The sequence below is a fragment of the Lepus europaeus genome, chromosome 16 (assembly GCF_033115175.1).
Source record: "Lepus europaeus isolate LE1 chromosome 16, mLepTim1.pri, whole genome shotgun sequence".
Lineage (NCBI taxonomy): Eukaryota > Metazoa > Chordata > Mammalia > Lagomorpha > Leporidae > Lepus > Lepus europaeus.
In genome coordinates, this window is record NC_084842.1 from 5,537,851 (window position 1) to 5,552,481 (window position 14,631).

Sequence of the window (14,631 nt, forward strand, 5' to 3'; positions counted from 1 at the left end):
GTTTTAATGTTAAAAATCGGATTATAGCCTTTTTGTTGCAGTCCTTACAGATCCGTAGCATTTTTTAGGTTCTTTTTTTTTTTTTTTAAGATTTATTTATTTATTTGAAAAGCAGAGTTTGAGAGAGGAGAGACAGTGATATTCTGTCTGCTGGTTCACTCCCCAAATGGGTGCAATGACCGGGGCTCTTCCAGGTCTCCCATAAGGATGCAGGGGCCCAAGGACTTGGGCCATCCTCTGATGCTTTCCCAGGCACATTAGCAAGGAGCTGATTGGAAGTGGAGCAGCTGGGACTTGAACTGGTATCCATAAGAGATGCTGGTACTGCAGACTGTGGCTTTAACCCTGTGCACCACAGCGCCAGCCCCTGAAGTTATTTAGTTTGTTGTTTTTGTTGACTGCAGAATCCACAGTTAAAGGCTGTAAATCCACCCAGGAGCTCTTTGAGGCTATAGATCTGTCACTTTTAGGGTTATTTCCATCTCATTTACAGTGGTGTCAAGGTTATGAGACTTGCATACCTCATATCTGATATCAACACTCCTGCATTCACTCGTTTTCAGAGTTGGAAACACAAACTATATCATCTATATAATAGATGGTTATCGAGCTTTTAAAGCCACAAAACCATTTCTGCAAATGCAGTCTCACCTTGAGTCGCAGTGTGTGAAAAAAAATGAAGTGGCACTGATTTGGTTGAAATTCTCTGTTTGCATGACACTGCCATGAGGTAGAGGAGCATACTTCTGGCAGGTGGCCATGCACTGAGGCAGCCATACCGTGCAGTCGTGCTGACCTTGTCCATGGCTGGTGGCAAAGTCCAGCCCGGAAGGAGGTAGGACCACTGAGGCCGCTGGCGCGTACTACACAAATGGACAGTACCGTCTGTGTCCTCCCTGAGAAAAAGCTAGAAGAGGAAGTGGAGAAAACTGTTCCGTGTCTGGTGCAGCAGCGAGAGATGAAACATTGTCCCTTTCCTAACTTAATTCTTTGTCACAGCTTGGACAGCAAGTAAAACTGGGGGAAACAATCCGAGGTGGCTTTTGTGACCACTCCCAGCTGACACGACGCACACAGGCAGCCGCGCCAGTGCAAGGCAGGCTGTACTCACTGGTTTCTCACCTCTTCATAGAGGAGTAGTGATCTGTTTTTATCAATAGAGAAAGCCCTACGAATGTACGTGTGTAGGAACATTGGCTTATGTTCTTGGGGAATTAACCAGACTCAGAGCATATGACTTAGTGCTGCTCTTCTGATATCTCCTTTCAGCAGTTCTGTGACCCCAGCAGCTACGGAAGACAGTAGTCGTGGGGGAGATGGCGCAGAGATCGGGCAGAGTTACCAGTCACAGGAGCAGTGCAGAGGGCATGACGAAGGTGGCAGGGGTGGGAGACAATGGGACAGAAGTCTGTCTGTCAGGACACTCCTTTCCCTCCAGAGTCTACTGACAAGAGTGACAAGTGTCGTCCTGGGTTGAGTCAGTAATGGTTCTGAGGTGAACAGCTTAGTGATTATACAACATACACACAAACTTTGACATGTAATATTCACTCTTACTTTGAAAGGAGATTCACTGTCCACCTACTCAAACAGCTAATGTGAAAAATAATGACAGCACCAGCGTAGCTCAAGAGTTTTTCAGATGGTTTCATACTGTAGTGGCACAGCACAGCACTGGAGAGCAGATGCGTGGCTGCCGGGGCGGAGATGGGCTGAGGACAGGGTGACGATAGAGCAGTGACCAGGAGAGTCTGTGGTAAAGGACAGCGTGCTGCCTGGTGGTGCCCCAGCGGGTAAACACGTGGAGCTGCACGCACACCCACGGGCCCATGTAGCTTGGTGCAGCCTGGGTGTGCCTGTGCATTGTCCCACTGGTGGGACCTGCTGGTTTGTTGCGGTGCTGTCCTCCCGGGAGATGTCACCACGGGCAGAAATGGAGGGAACTGCATGAAGATCTCCCCTGGACCACCTTCGCAATTTCCTGTGAATACGATGACTCAAAACAATTTTAAACAAAAGCAGCTCATTTGTTTCAGATGCAGATCCTTCTGAGGTCTCACCCCTAACCTTCTAAAGCTATAAACTAGTAGGCTTTCCGTTTTTTGTTTTGATTTATTTATTTATTAGAGAGGCAGAGGTAGAGAGAGACAGAGACAGAGACAGAGAGACAGAGAGAAGTCTTCCATCCACTGTTTCACCCCCCGAATGGCTGCAACCATCCTCTACTGCTTTCCTAGGCCATAACAGAGAGCTGGATTGGAAATGGAGCAGCCGGGACTTGAACTGGCGCCCATATGGAATGCTGCACTGCAGGCAGCAGCTTTACCCACTTCACCACAGCGCCAGCCCACTTGTAGACTCTTCTATTTTATTTTTTTAATATATATTTATTTATTATTTGAAAGAGTTATAGTACAGAGAGGCAGAGAGATAGGTCTTCTATCTGCTGGTTCACTCCCCAAATGTCCCCTATGGCCAGAGCTGTGCCAATCTGAAGCCAGGAGCCTGGAGCTTCTTCCAGTTCTCCCATGTAGGTTCAGGGGCCCAAGCACCCGGGCCATCTTCCACTACTTCCCCAGACCATAGCAGAGAGCTGGATTGGAAGTGGAGCAGCTGGTACTTGAATCAGTGCCTATATGGGATACCGGCACTGCAGGCTGGGGCTTTACCCGTTATGCCACAGTGCCAGCCCCTAGTAGACTTTTCTTACAGCAGAGCTTCAAAGACTGGCATTAGCTTCATCCTGGACCCCTGTACAGTGGACTGTGGGAATAGTATTGTCATCACAAAGAGGCGGCACTTCCTCACCTTTTGAGGCACATCAACAAAGAACAGTGCCCATGGATAAATAAGAACCATTTACTTTTAGGGTTGGAGTTATATTTTCAAGGTTCTTTGTCATTAATTGTCATGGGTTATACACACATTGTTAAGAAATGTGCTAATATAATTCACCAATTCTGCAGTTTCATGTTGCACATTTCTTTGCAGGGTGAATTTGTAAATGAATATGTCGGTGAATTAATTGATGAAGAAGAATGCAGATTACGAATCAAGCGAGCCCACGAGAACAGTGTAACTAATTTTTATATGTTAACTGTTACCAAGGTAAAATTGCTTTTTGTTTTTGTAAGAAAAGGGGATTTTGAATTCTTGTCTCATGGTTTTAGGTTGAATTCAATTTCCTTTAATTTGATTTTTTTCAGGCAAATTATAATGATTTCTAGTAGCCAACGTGCTGCCCACCATAATGTACTAATTAATTACACCCAATCAATAATTTCTTGAAACCGCACACATATCATGTGAGATGGCACTGGATTTTAGACCCAGCTCTTCTTAGTCACTGGAAGATGCGGGCCTGTTTATCATAGAAAGAGAGTCAGCTTTGTGATTCTGTGTTATAAATGGGCACTAAAGTATGGCTGGCGTAAAACTCTCAGTTGTTCTGTGCATTTAAGCTTTTTTAAAAAATGAGCTAAGAGCATAATGAGTGCCGGCCTGAGAAAAGTGACAGCAAACTACCAGCTCGGCACCTGGGATTGCACACTGCGCCCGCCAGCTCAGTTGTTTGGCTAGTCCTCTGATTCAGAGGACAATTCAGAAACTTGAGGTCCAGCCATGATACGTGATTGGCGGCATATCTCATTGTAGTGTTAAGAGCCAAGGCTGATAACCCATGTTTCCCAAGTTCCAGGCTGTCTAACACTGAGTCAGTATCATTCAGTGAAGGGCTTAGGCTGATACATGCTTCCTGAAAATGAAGCGCCGGCTTCCGTGGTCGCGGCGTCTCTCTGAGGCGCGGCTCCCGCAGCCAGCTCTGCAGCCCATGCGCGTCTGTCTGCTGGAGCCCATGCGATCAGAGTTCACAGCCAGGGGCCCAGGCAGGGAGCCCTTCGCTGCTCTTTGAAGTTTAGTGTCTGCAAGAACAAAGTGGGTGGGTGGCTGCCGGAGCCGTATTCTGCCCGGCATTCCTCCTGTCAAGCAGCTCTCCCAGTGCCCTCAAGGGGAGAAGGTTATCATTTTTCCTTCTCCCTTGATGACCTGTGTTCTGATCTGTCCACCCGCATACTAGTTTTGCTTCTTAGAACAGAAAAGAGCTGCCCACACAAACCCGCCTAGGTAGCTGACCTTGGAGTTCTCTAATCAGAAAACACCATCCCTGTTCCTTTTCTAAGCAGCAGTATTCTCGGGTCTATTTCTAGAAGCAAACTGAAAAGAAACCCGTCTTACCCTGATGGTGTTGGCCTACGGGTCATCAGATACCGTAGACCACCTCGTCGCATCCCTTGGGCGCGCCACACCGTGGCACGTCAGCTGGGGGCAGTGCAGCCTCACGGCCCTTGCCTGGTTGGGTGTTGCTGAGGCAGCCTCACGTTCCAATTGCGGCAAAGGCCCCTGTCTCTCCTTTCTGAAGGATCGGATCATTGATGCTGGCCCCAAAGGAAATTATTCTCGTTTCATGAACCACAGTTGTAATCCAAACTGTGAAACACAGAAGTGGACGGTGAACGGAGACGTCCGAGTCGGACTTTTCGCTCTTTGTGATATTCCTGCAGGTAAGAAAGTACCTTTCTCCCCACGGCCCCTCCCAAGGAGGCAAGCCTGTCCTGCCAGGACTGCCCAGGGCTCCTGGAGGGGCAGTACCCGCGTCTGGATTCGCACCGAGAGCGTGTGTTAGGTTTAGGATTGGGCGCTATGTGCCAGGAGGAGGGAGGAGTCTCTGTCCTCTAAGGGGGTTGAGCAGGAGCCTTCGTGAGAGAGGCTGTTCCGGGATCTGAGTGTCTGTGGTCACACTGAGTTCTCTGGGTTACTGGCGTCTGTAGCAGGCAGTCAGATGTTCTAGCTGTTGTCTGCTCTGTGAAACGTGAGAAGGCATTCGCCAGCTCCTTGGTTTTCCGAGATGTACTTGGAAAGATGGTTCTGTTTTGCGTGAGACCCGAGAAGCCTGTGAAGCCCGAGCTGCTGCTGTCGCCTTTCTTCACCCATCTAGTGTCCCAGCAGCGAAGCAGGCCTTCTCCTTTGTGAAGGGCAGTGCTGTGGCTAAACCAGGTTTAAACTGTTTCTAGAACTCAGTGTGGATTGCTGAAGCCCAGCTACAAAAAAAAAAAAAAAAAAAAAAAAAAAATGTTGAGGAGCCCCAGGCCGGGACCCTTGGTCCCTGGCAAACGCAGTACCCTCTGTGTTGAATTGTTATGTGATCCTGAGAGAGAGCATTGATTCCTAGACAGGATGACCACAGCTCTGTGGTCAGACGTTTATTGAGAAGCTCATCCAGCAGCTTTGGAATGAAGTCACTCTGGAAAAGAGGGCTAAGTTAGAACTTTGCTTTCGTGAGCACAGATTGTAAACCGTGGGTCCTGAACCCTGTGGAGCCAGATGGGATTGCTTCTTAGGAAAGCGCTGCGGTAACTGCACGTGGACAGAGGTGTTGTCTTACAAGGTTTTTTTTTTTACCTCCCTTTCCCCCTCCACCTTTGCTTTCTTCCCCATCATTGTTGTCAATGACTGGGAACCTGGGGGTGGGAAAAGTCTTCCTGCTGGAGTTGGGTCTCTTCCTCGCCACACTCGTGGGGTAACAGTTTGTCTTACGTTTCAGGGATGGAGCTAACATTTAATTACAACCTGGATTGCCTGGGCAACGGCAGAACCGAGTGCCACTGTGGGGCCGAGAACTGCAGTGGCTTCCTGGGAGTGCGGCCAAAGGTGAGTAGTGCGGGGGCAGCTGAGCCTCCTTCTCGCGCCCCTCATGTGCTCCTGCCGGCCCGCAGGGCTTCCCCAGGTCCAGGCTCTCACCTTCCAGTGGCACCTTTTCTTTTTTTTTTTTTTTTTGACAGATAGAGTTAGACAGTGAGAGAGAGAGACAGAGAAAGGTCTTCCTTCCGTTGGGTTCACCCCCCAAATGCCTGCTACGGCCAGCGCACTGTGGCTGGCGCACTGTGCCAATCCTAAGCCAGGAGCCAGGCGCTCCCTCCTGGTCTCCCATGTGGGTGCAGGGCCCAAGCACTTGGGCCATCATCCACTGCCTTCCCGGGCCACAGCAGAGAGCTGGACAGGAAGAGGAGCAACCAGGACAGAATCCGGTGCCCCAACCAGAACTAGAACCTGGGGTACTGGCACCACAGGTGGAGGATTAGCCAAGTGATCTGTGGCACCGGCTGGCACCTATTTTAATAAGATGTGTTTCTGATCAAATTTGCATTAGCCAAGACCTCCTTTAAAACTTTTTTTAAATGTCGGCAGTAGAGGGGCTGGTGCTGTGGTATAGTAGGCTAAACTCCACCTGCAGCGCCGGCATCCCATATGGGTGCTGGTTTCAGTCCTGGCTGTTCTACTTCCGATCCAGCTCCCTGTTAATGCACCTGGGAAGGTAGTGGAGGATGGCCCAAGTGCTTGGGCCCCTGCACCCACGTGGGAGACCTAGAAGAAGCTCCTGTCTCCTGGCTTCAGTCTGGCCCAGCCCCAGCCCTTGCAGCCATTTGGGGAATGAACCAGCAGATGGAAAATCTCTCTCTGCTTCTCTCTGTGTATCTCTGCCTTTCAAATAAATAAATAGATCTTAAAAAAAAAAAAAAAAAAAGAAAAAAAAAACTCTCAACAATATAGTAAGAACCACTGAATTACATGCACTGTAAAAATAGTAAATTTTGTCAAGTATGAGTTATATCCCAATTAGAAAGTTCACATGTTGTCTGAACATCAATAGGTTAAATTTGCTTGGATTTATCACCACCCTTGCAATTAAAAAAAATGAAAATAAAAACACCCTATTCACTCGGGAATGAACACGCAGCCTTAGCTTTAGTCCAGTGTTGTTAAAGCGTAGGTCCTCCAGGTCTTTCTAGGTAACCGTACAGCAGGAATTTCAACGAGCAGAGTCTATGGGGCTCCCTTTCTGGGCACAGCCTCACGTACTGTCTGTGGTCCCTTTCTCCTGCAGTCAGCATGTGCGTCAACAACTGAGGAGAAGGCCAAAAATGCTAAGCTAAAGCAGAAGAGGCGAAAAATCAAAACAGAACCAAAGCAGATGCATGAAGACTACTGTTTTCAGTGTGGAGACGGTGGAGAGCTGGTCATGTGTGACAAAAAAGACTGTCCCAAAGCGTACCACCTCCTATGCCTTAACCTGACTCAGCCACCATACGGTAAGAGCGAGCTGGGACTAACCCCTCTCTGGTGTGTGTCCCAGCCACCTTGGCATGACTCCATGCATGTTCCTCTCTCCTCGGGAGAGCTGTGGAGTGGGAGACTGAACAGAACAGACGATGGCACACAAAACTTAGGCCAGGTAGAAAGCTGTCGCCTTGCAAATCTGGGGTCGCCTGTGGGCCGGCCAGGATCGGTCTCTGACTTACTCCTACCATAGCAGGGCAGCTGTAGCGCTGGGGTTAGGCCAGTAGCTGCCATCCTTACGAAAGAGCACACACAGTATCCGTGGCTGACGTGGAGAGTGGAATGCACTGATCTCCATCTGCCATCAGACACGGAGTGGGGACTCGGTTTTCAGGGCTGTTGCCAGGCACTAACTGCGGCGCTTGTCCCCTCCATCAGGAAAGTGGGAGTGCCCGTGGCATCAGTGCGACCAGTGCAGCGCTGCAGCTGTGTCCTTCTGTGAGTTCTGTCCGCATTCCTTCTGCAAAGATCACGCCCAGGGGGCTCTGGTTGCCTCCGCGCTGGAAGGCCGCCTCTGCTGCTCGGAACACGACCCTGTGGCCCCTGTGTCGGCAGAATACTGGAGCAAGATCAGGTGTAAGCGGGAGGCACAAGACCACGGAGAAGAAGTGAAAGAATAGATCACTGGGGATCTCCTCCCTCCTTACTTAAGGGGAAAAAAGGGAAAAGAGAAAAGCAAGTAGATGATGCTTTTTAAAAAGAGAAGAGACTGCTACAGCGCGTGCAGCCTTTGCCATCGGAACTGCCTTACTAATGTGAAAACAGGAAACCGGTTCATGCAGGCAGAAGCGATGGGGGGTCTGGTTTCTGTTTCGATTTGTTGGTTTGGGGATTCTTTTGTGGAGGGTGAAATGCCCTTGGTTTTCTTCCTTGCCTTTTGTTGTGCTTCAATGCCTTTGCAGCTGGAGAAAGAGATGTCTTCGCTTTTCAGATAAGAACAGAGAGAGAGAGGAAGCTTTGCTGATGAGGTAGATTGCAGGTCTAAGACGTGTTGTTCCTCGGTTGTATAAAGCAAAGTAGCCATCATTCCTTTATTTATTTTCATTTTAGGAATTCAAGAAAAGTGTAGTTGAAGTAGTCTAATCAGTGTATGTGTGTGCGTGTTTGCAGTAGGAGTCGGAGACAGCCCTCTAGCAAAGGGTGAGCTAACCTTTATATACCTCTTCACTGAGCAGTAGGTAGGCTAACCTCTCCTTCCCTTCCCCATGTCGGCCACAGTCTCAGAGGAGGGCCCTGTGGGAGTCTGCAGCCTGGGCTCTCGAAAGCAAACACCTTGGTGGATTTCCCCTGGGCGGTCACACCCTGGGCGAGCCTTGTGATGTGGTCACTTTACCTCAAAAGGTGTTCCTGTACGTTTTTGGTTGGGAAGAAAAAAGCAATTGGTGCGCTTCCTGGGTTTGAAAGGTTTGCCGTGGCCAGCGAGTGCGCTGACGTGGATGTGAGCACGTAGTTAGACCGGCCGCCGCAGCCACGCAGACACGCTAGTCAGGAACTGAAGGGAGCTGACAGCACACCCCGGAAGCTGGGGCCCGGAAGCACTGCTTCTTGTCCAGTTTCACGGAGACCTGGTCTCACTGGGAGAGAATTGTGGGCATTTTTCTTCCTGTCTCTGTTTTCCTCTCCTAATGAAACATTTCCTTTGTGACCCGCCCAATCGGGCATGTTTCCTGCTGAAACTACACATGCAAATTGGCTCTATGTTTGAATAAATCTTTCTAGTTGTGCTCTGAACTGGGGGCGAGGGGGGTGGGGGCGGTCGGAGCATCCCCAGGTTATTTGTAAACAGTCTCTGCTTTGTATTCCCCAGTACGAAGACCCTTCTTCCCTGAAGAAGGGGAAGAACTGCTACTTCTACAGGGTACCTAGAGCCACACACACACACCCCATCTTAGGAAGCACCCGAGAGTCAGTGTTAGCCAAGACGGCTGCCTGAGATGCTTGAATCTGACAGATTCCAGGATGCCAAGATGTCTGCCCACAAAACACTCTTGCATTGAATGCTTAAGGATATGCGTAGCCCAGTAGAATCCTGGGATGAAACCATGGGTCACGTCAGGCGTCGGTGGAGCTCTGTACCCAGCACAAGTCCAGAGAGAGCGCCAGTGAGCGCGCATGTTCTCCGGGTGGTGACTGCCCGCAGGAAGTTCCTGGTAACCTCAGGAAGGTGGGCAGGGCAGGTGCTCCAGCTGCGTCCTGCAGCTGGGTCGTGTGCGTTGAGTTTTCTTACCTAGAGCTCCTCCCTAGAAAGAAGAAAAAAGCTGTTTTGTGCCTCTCTCTTCCTTTGTAAGTGAGCACTTACACGGGACTTTCCCTTATCAAACAACACTACAGCTCCTTTACTCGAGCTCCTAGACTGCCACCTGCCTGGCTCCAGCAGCGCACTCTGAAGTGAATGCTGGGCTCGCCGCGCCTGTGGTGAGATGCAGCCCCAGAGAGAGCAGGGTGGAAAACGCTGCACGCTACCAAGTCCAGCTGCTGCAAGCGCCGTGGAGTGCAGCTCACCAAAACACTACCCTTTGCTCTTGAGCAAGCATATAGTTTGATGTCCTTTTGAAAAATAATTTAAGAAAATCTAGGTTTTATCATACTAAAATTTTATTTTATATATATATATATATATGAGATAAATGTTTGGTTTTTTTAAATGTACTAACATAAGGATTTCCTTTACTATTCCAGATGCAACTGTTATTGAAACAGTATTCAACATGAAATCTTATCTCCTTGCTTTGTTTTGGACTTAGTGCAATTTAATATCTGATGACTTTTATATGGTAAGCCAGGGTATATACTGTATAGTGCAAATACCTTAGGTTTAAGTATTTTTATGCAGTTTCTTCATTGTGTCACATTTTGGTTTTTTATATCTGTAACAGAGCTCTGCTGAATTTTTTTAATCCTTTTTTTTTTTTTTTGATGAATTAATAGAGTCATTCTGCCATTTCAGAAATCAGAAGTAGAACACAGAACAGATAACCGTGGCTCTGAAGTCTTTGTCCATGAATGCTCTCTAGTGGTCTAAAAAGTAGGCCCACTCTGATCAGTGCCAAGGAGCGCTCCCCACTCCAGGCTGCCGGCATTGACCCGTGTGTGTGTCGGAGTTACGGCAGTGGAAGCAGACAAAGCTGTGCTCCCTGGGAGCGCCAGTCTGCACGCGCAGTGCGTGCCCAGGCCACACCAGCGAAATACGCCAAGACACATAGCTCGCTCTCAGGCTGGAGTTGGTGTTTGCTAACCTGTAAATCTGTACGCGGTCAGAGCGTAAGTGGTTGGCTTTTTAGTCTTGTCCAAAAAATGAAATAACTTAGAAGCAGCGTAGGATAATGGTGGTATTTTTTTTTAACCGCAAGTTAATTCTTTGGAGGAAGAGATGAGCCTAAGAGTTAGGGTAATCAGCATAAAGCTCCAGAAAGCTGGGTCCGTAGGAGCTAAAGGTGAAATCCTGGAGCCGCTTCGCAGACTCTGTGCGGCAGGTGGAGGGAGGCCCACAGGCACTGGCAGGCAGGGCCGGCTGCCTGCCTCCCTGGGGTGCGGGGGCTGCGGGAGGCCAGGCCGCCATCACTGCCACTCACTGAACTCACTGCGGGCCACGGCGAGGTTCCCATGCTGTCATACTAACAAATGAGCTGGCCTGAGCTGAGGTTTGTGTTCCAGTCGGGGCGGACCCGAGAAGCTTAAACAGGAGCTAACTGGAAGGAGGCCGCTTCTCCAGCTGCCCGTGGTCGGCACTGGACACTGAAGCAGCAGAGGTTCCAGCCAGGGGCAAACCCAGACCTGCACCTGCAGACGGATCCGCAGCCGCTCGTCCCCGCGGCGTTTTAGAACACAGAGCTCTTCCTTTAGCATTCACCTTCAAAATCAAGGCGTTGTCTGCCGTGAGCCGTGCCCAGCAGGAGGAGTAAACAAGGCCCCTCGGCCCCTCGCAGGCTGGGGAGCTTGTTCACGCCGCATGGACAGTGGACAGCAGAGAGCTACCGGCTCCCGCATCCTAGGCCAACAGACGAAAACGTCGAAATTGCTTCCGTTGTCAGGTGGGCTAGGAAATAGGTATAATTAGACAGCTTTGCAATGGACTGAGAGTGAGAAGTCGGCGATGTGTATGTGCTGAGATGTCTGCAACTTGTACCTGGGGCGGGGCGGGGCGGGGCCGGGGCGGGGGGGGGGGGGGGCGGTTTTCCACAGGTACGAAGTAGTCACTTTAACATGAGACCTCTGCCTTGAATTCAGGTTTTTTAAGTACTTGAAAATCTTCAGCTGCTCCCCTTATCGTACGGTTTCTTTATAAATTCATGAAGTAGAAAGCATGGTCCTGTAGACTGTTTTGGAAACAAACAGCCTGGTCTCTTGCCTCTAGCCTGGGCGGAAGTTCTGCTCAGGCTGGTCTCTGGAAGAGACTGCTGCGGGAGGTGCCGGCGGTGTTTCTGCAGTTATTTCCTGTGCGTGCTGCTTTGTCAGCCCCGCACCCGGCACCTCCTCTTTCCTTCTAATAGAAACCTGTTCAGAAACGTTAACTGCACTTACGTTACACTCCTGAAATGCTGTGTGTCAAAAACCATTTCCGTTGTGTGTATGTGTGTATGTGTGTGTGTGTGTGTGTGTTTTCCGTTGCCCGAGTGACAGGTTTGGGTGTGTGTGAAGGGACAGGAGGGAGAGTGGCCTGTCCTCAGGGAGCTCTAAGTGTCATTAGCATGCAAATGGAAAGGGAAGACAGCCTGGGCACCAGGCTCCCGGCAGCCCCTCACATGCCCACCGAGGGCCTCGCCAAGGGGTTTCCTTGTCGGTTGAGAAGTGGGCTGGATGAACTTTCCCTCGGAATCAGTCGTTAATGCCGTTGGCTTTCCTTTGTCGTTACTTCCCTGTGTTGAGGAAAGCACGTTGCCACCAGTAACCCAGTGGCTCAGTGGTCACCCTCTTGGTGTGTGCACGGGGTGTGCACATTTGGAGCTATGAGGAAGTGGCTTGTACCCACCTGAGTGACACTGCACAGCCGATACCCACACATTCCTTTCGTTTCCCCTTGTTCTTTATAATGACCTTTGTAGATGGTTATTTCTGTACTTTATCTGTAACGAGCTTTGTAGATCCTGTGAAGTTATTTTGCCTAAATCACTTGAGACTTGAGTCTTGACTAACATAGCGTCAATATTCACTAAAGCCGGTCTCTTGAGTTTCTGTGACTCGGCTAGAAGCTCTTGACACTAAGGGATTAGTGTTCATTTTCCCTGGGGATGTCCCACTAGGGCGTTACTGTATGATGACTTGATGTTGCCGCATAGACTTCCAGATGCATACTATTTTGAGGATTTTGTTGATTGGCCTATGTTCTATTGCATAGTGTGAATCGTGTGAAGCTTGGTTAACCTGTACATAGATAGCTTCTCGATCAGACACAGTGTCTTTAGGATTGCTCGTCATATTTAAGCTTCTTACTGATGTGCGTGCTGGTAGGAACATAATTTTTGTACATTATTATATTTACTGAGATGTTGCCTTTTTTATTTTACAAATACTTTGGAACTCAAATGTGTTTTTTGCTTCCGTGAGGATTAATTTGGAAAAGGTTTTTAATGACATTCCACTGATTTCAGATTTTGCTTGAGACTGACTTCAATAAATTGTCCTGTATGTTCCAAATTAAATACGCGGACTTGTTCTTTGCCTGTAACTCCCTGTTGGAACGCACCGGGCAGCGGGGGCTGGATGACGCAGCCAGTTTCCGCCGTGCGGATCCCATAAAGCCAGGCTCGCATTCTGCTCTCGGACCCGGGGGGTGTGGAGTCCCTTGGCGGCAGCTGGTGGGTTGGTCAAAGACCAGAAGGGGACCTGCTGCACGGGGTCGCGGCGCGCTCGGCCCCGCCGCCTGCAGTTCCCCCGGCGGCCGCCAGCCGGCGCTGCGCGCTCCCGGGGCGTCTCTGCCGCCCTGGCCCCTGCCCCCGCCCGGCCGCCACGTCAGCGCGGCGACTCGGGGCCAAGCGGGCGTGCGGACCGCGCCGCGGGCCGGACCCCCTCGCGGATGTGCGGGCGCTGCTGCGTGGTTCCGCCTCCGCTGCTGAGGCGGCGTGGCTGGCGCTCGCGCCTGGACGGGGTGCCCTCCCGCCGCCCCTCGCTGCGCGCCGCGGCCCGGCCCGGCTCTGGGGGAGCTGCCTGCTGTGAGACAGCGCGGGGGAGACCCCCGGAGGGTCACGGGCTCGCTGCGCTGTACGGACAAGTTCCTCGGGCAGCTGCCGTGGGCTGGGATCCCTGGCGCGCAGCGCCGAGTGGCCCTGGCCGGTTCCCTCTCCTCCCAGGTGGTAGGGGAGTCCGCCCCCGCCTGCAGCGCGCCCTGAGCCGGTGCCCTGTGTGCCCGCAACACCGCCTGACCGCCGTGCTCTCCGTGCTCCCCGGGGCTGCCTGGCGGCCTCTCCCTGTGGGGGCGCCGGATGGGCGCTGCTGCCCGCGTCTTGTCACCTTTAGGCCAGGAGAGCGGCGTGGCTGGGAAAAGCCGCCCTCCTGTGCAGTGCCTCCGCGGGCCCGGAGCCGCTCCAGCCATGCAAACACCCGTGCCCGGTGCCTCGCAGCGCGGTTCTGTCGTCTGTAGGTGAGGGGACTAAAACAGCAGGAGCTACCTGCCCCAAGTCCTGAAGTAGCGTTCCAAACACCATCCTCAGGTAAGACACAAGGCGGTCTGTGCGCTTCCTCGCTGGAGATGGGAGGGGCAGCCGCCTGTCCCGGCCTGGCAGGGCCCGGGGGAGCCTTGGAGTCGTGTGCCCGTCGCCTCTGCTCCTCGCAGCTGGCATGCAGGCCCGCGGCTGTGACTGACGCAACCCTGCCATGGTGAGCGGGGTCTCCGAGCCACGCAGGCCTCCGCAACCCAGTCATAGTTTTACTTTACCTCTGGCACAGGGGAGACGCTCAGTACTTGTTCAACTAATGAACCAGTGAGCCTCAGTGGCCTGGCTCCTGTACTAAGTGTTTGCGTTTATGGCTATGTGGAAGGTAAGACAGAAGTTAACTTTTCCATTACCTAAAAGCAATGTCCTAATTTTTCCAATTGTATGAAGCCCAGGTTCAAATTAAACTGCATCTTTAAGAAAATGTTTAGGGGCCGGCGCCATGGTGCAGTAGGTTAATCCTCCACCCGCAGCGCCAGCATCCCATATGGGCGCCGGTTCTAGTCCCAGATGCTCCTCTTCCAATCCAGCTTTCTGCTATGGCCTGGGAAAGCAGAAGATGGACCAAATGCTTGGGCCCCTGCACCGACGTGGGAGACCCGGAAGAAGCTCTTGGCTTTGGATCAGTGCAGCTCCAGCTTCTGCGGCCACCTGGGGAATGAACCGACAGACAGAAGACCTCTCTCTGTCTTTCCCTCTCACCGTCTCTAACGCTCTCAAATAAATAAAATCTTTAAAAAAAAAAAGGAAAATGTTTAAAACAGACCTCAGTGGTCAGTTCACTCCTACAAATCAAGCTCACTCAGCA

The 14,631-nt window shown here is 51.0% G+C and overlaps 1 protein-coding gene across 3 annotated transcripts in view; it reads left to right on the plus strand.

Moving 5' to 3' along the window:
- Positions 1 to 11,313, plus strand: part of NSD3 (nuclear receptor binding SET domain protein 3) — a 121,114-nt gene extending 109,801 nt beyond the window's left edge. For 2 of the 3 annotated variants that reach the window (XM_062213435.1, XM_062213438.1), the window contains 5 exons: positions 2,992 to 3,108; positions 4,418 to 4,559; positions 5,600 to 5,706; positions 6,941 to 7,145; positions 7,552 to 11,313. In XM_062213435.1, coding sequence (XP_062069419.1) covers positions 2,992 to 3,108; positions 4,418 to 4,559; positions 5,600 to 5,706; positions 6,941 to 7,145; positions 7,552 to 7,793 — 813 coding nt within the window. In that variant the 3' untranslated portion in view covers positions 7,794 to 11,313. The remainder of the gene's footprint in view (positions 1 to 2,991; positions 3,109 to 4,417; positions 4,560 to 5,599; positions 5,707 to 6,940; positions 7,146 to 7,551) is intronic. The other variant, XM_062213436.1, reaches the window with a different exon arrangement.
- The last annotated feature ends 3,318 nt before the right edge of the window (positions 11,314 to 14,631 follow it).